At 45.2% G+C, this 1,949-nt stretch overlaps 1 protein-coding gene across 1 annotated transcript in view; it reads right to left on the bottom strand.

Moving 5' to 3' along the window:
• Positions 1-1,949, bottom strand: part of LOC104129726 (maltase-glucoamylase, intestinal) — a gene marked incomplete at its 5' end in the record, with an annotated part of 53,605 nt that overhangs the window by 4,648 nt on the left and 47,008 nt on the right. Inside the window, 2 exon segments of the mRNA XM_035898259.1 lie at positions 824-948; positions 1,735-1,867. Of these exon segments, the coding sequence (XP_035754152.1) occupies positions 824-948; positions 1,735-1,867 (258 nt within the window).

Raw genomic sequence — 1,949 nt, 5'->3', positions numbered from 1 at the left:
CAGTGAACTCACTGAGGGTTCACTCTGTCCCCTCGTCCAGGTCATGGATGAATAAGTTGAACAAGACCGGGCCAAGTACTGAGCCCTGGGGAACCCTACAAGCTCCCAGCCTCCAACGAGACCCTGTCCCACCAATCCCAACCCTCTGAGCTCTGCCAGGAAGCCAGTTCCCAACCCACCAAAACCAATTTTGGTTTTCCCAGGTTGAAAAGGCTCTCGCTGTGTCATTAAAACACAATTTCTTCACCAGGCCACGAGTTGTCCCTTAAAAGAGAATAAAAAATTAAAAATAAATTCAATGTTAAGTGCTTGGCTCTTCTCATCGTACCTGTAAAATGTCGTGTTGGCAGGGCTCTGCTGGGGGAGGACGTAACCTCCTCGGATATGGAGGTTGATATGATCCAAGGGAGATGGTAAATTTCTGAATTCTCCTCTGGCGCTTGAATGGCAGCACAGCCTTCCAGCGTATCAGCCACTCCTCCCAGTTTTGTGTCATCAGAGAACTTGCTGAGGGTACACTCTGTCCCCTCGTCCAGGTCATCAATGAATAAGTTGAACAAGACCAGGCCAAGTACTGAGCCCTGGGGAACCCCACGAGCTCCTGGCCTCCAACCAGACCCTGCCCACCAATCAGAACCCTCTGAGCTCTGCCAGGAAGCCAGTTCCCAACCCACCAAAACCAATTTTGGTTTTCCCAGGTTGAAAAGGCTCTCGCTGTGTCATTAAAACACAATTCCTTCACCAGGCCACGAGTTGTCCCTTAAAAGGGAATAAAAAATTAAAAATAAATTCAATTTTAAGTGCTTGGCTCTTCTTATCATACCTGTAAAATGTCGTGTTGGCAGGGCTCTGCTGGGGGAGGACGTAACCTCCTCGGATATGGAGGTTGATATGATCCAAGGGAGATGTTAAATTTCTGAATTCTCCTCTGGCGCTGATATGCTCACCCTATTTATGATTTAAAAATCGAAATAAAATTAAGAAAACCCCACATCCTTGTTGAATTTCCCATTTTTACCTTTTTTTTAGAATGCAAGCATCATAAATACATAAATACGCAGAAAGGCATCCCCTCAAAGGAGCTTTTAGTGCAGAACCACGTATTTTCAAGGTAAAAAAAACAGAAATTTTGGATGTCTAAAACAACCATGCGGCGCCTGTGAGCACAGAGAATTTTAAAGCCTGAGGCCGTAAAAATTGCTTACAATTTTTGTCTTCCCCCACTACGGCGCCGTTCATCGAAAAGGGATTCCCTGCATCATTCCGGGGTTGAAAATAAAAGCCCAGGTGGGGGCGCTGCAGGTCGCTGGCGTTATTCCGCCTCTTACAGCTGGCGTTGATGATTACGTGAAAATAAATTGATTAATTATACAAACAAAATGGCCGAGATATAATTTTTGGACGTCACAAAAAGCTCCTATGGGGCATGCGCTGGTAGAACGGAGGGGGTGGGTTCCCCCCCCCCAGCACACTGCGCTCCTCCTTAAGCTTGTTAGAAAAGGAAATTAAATGTGGGGTTTTTTTAATGACGTACTGTGTAGTAGTCGTACCAGCGGGCGTTGGGCAGGTACGCGCTCACCGCCACAGCGCCCTGCAACGAGACGGGATTGGGTCAGGCCTCTTAAAGCCAAAAACTAAAGTTAGTCTCAGGTCGCTTCTTAGATTTACTTTAAATACTCCTCCTTAAGCTTGTTAGAAAAGGAAATTAAATGTGGGGTTTTTTTAATGACGTACTGTGTAGTAGTCGTACCAGCGGGCGTTGGGCAGGTACGCGCTCACCGCCACAGCGCCCTGCAACGAGACGGGATTGGGTCAGGCCTCTTAAAGCCAAAAACTAAAGTTAGTCTCAGGTCGCTTCTTAGATTTACTTTAAATATTTCTACTACTGGATTATTTAATAATTCTTTATAAGTTAAATGATAATAAATAAGAAATAAATATAATTAATA

The sequence above is a fragment of the Egretta garzetta genome, unplaced genomic scaffold (genome assembly GCF_000687185.1).
Source record: "Egretta garzetta isolate BGI_Z169 unplaced genomic scaffold, ASM68718v1 scaffold740, whole genome shotgun sequence".
Classification (NCBI taxonomy): Eukaryota; Metazoa; Chordata; class Aves; order Pelecaniformes; family Ardeidae; genus Egretta; species Egretta garzetta.
The sequence above is the reverse complement of the archived record's forward strand: the minus strand, read 5'-3'. Positions and strand labels throughout refer to the sequence as shown.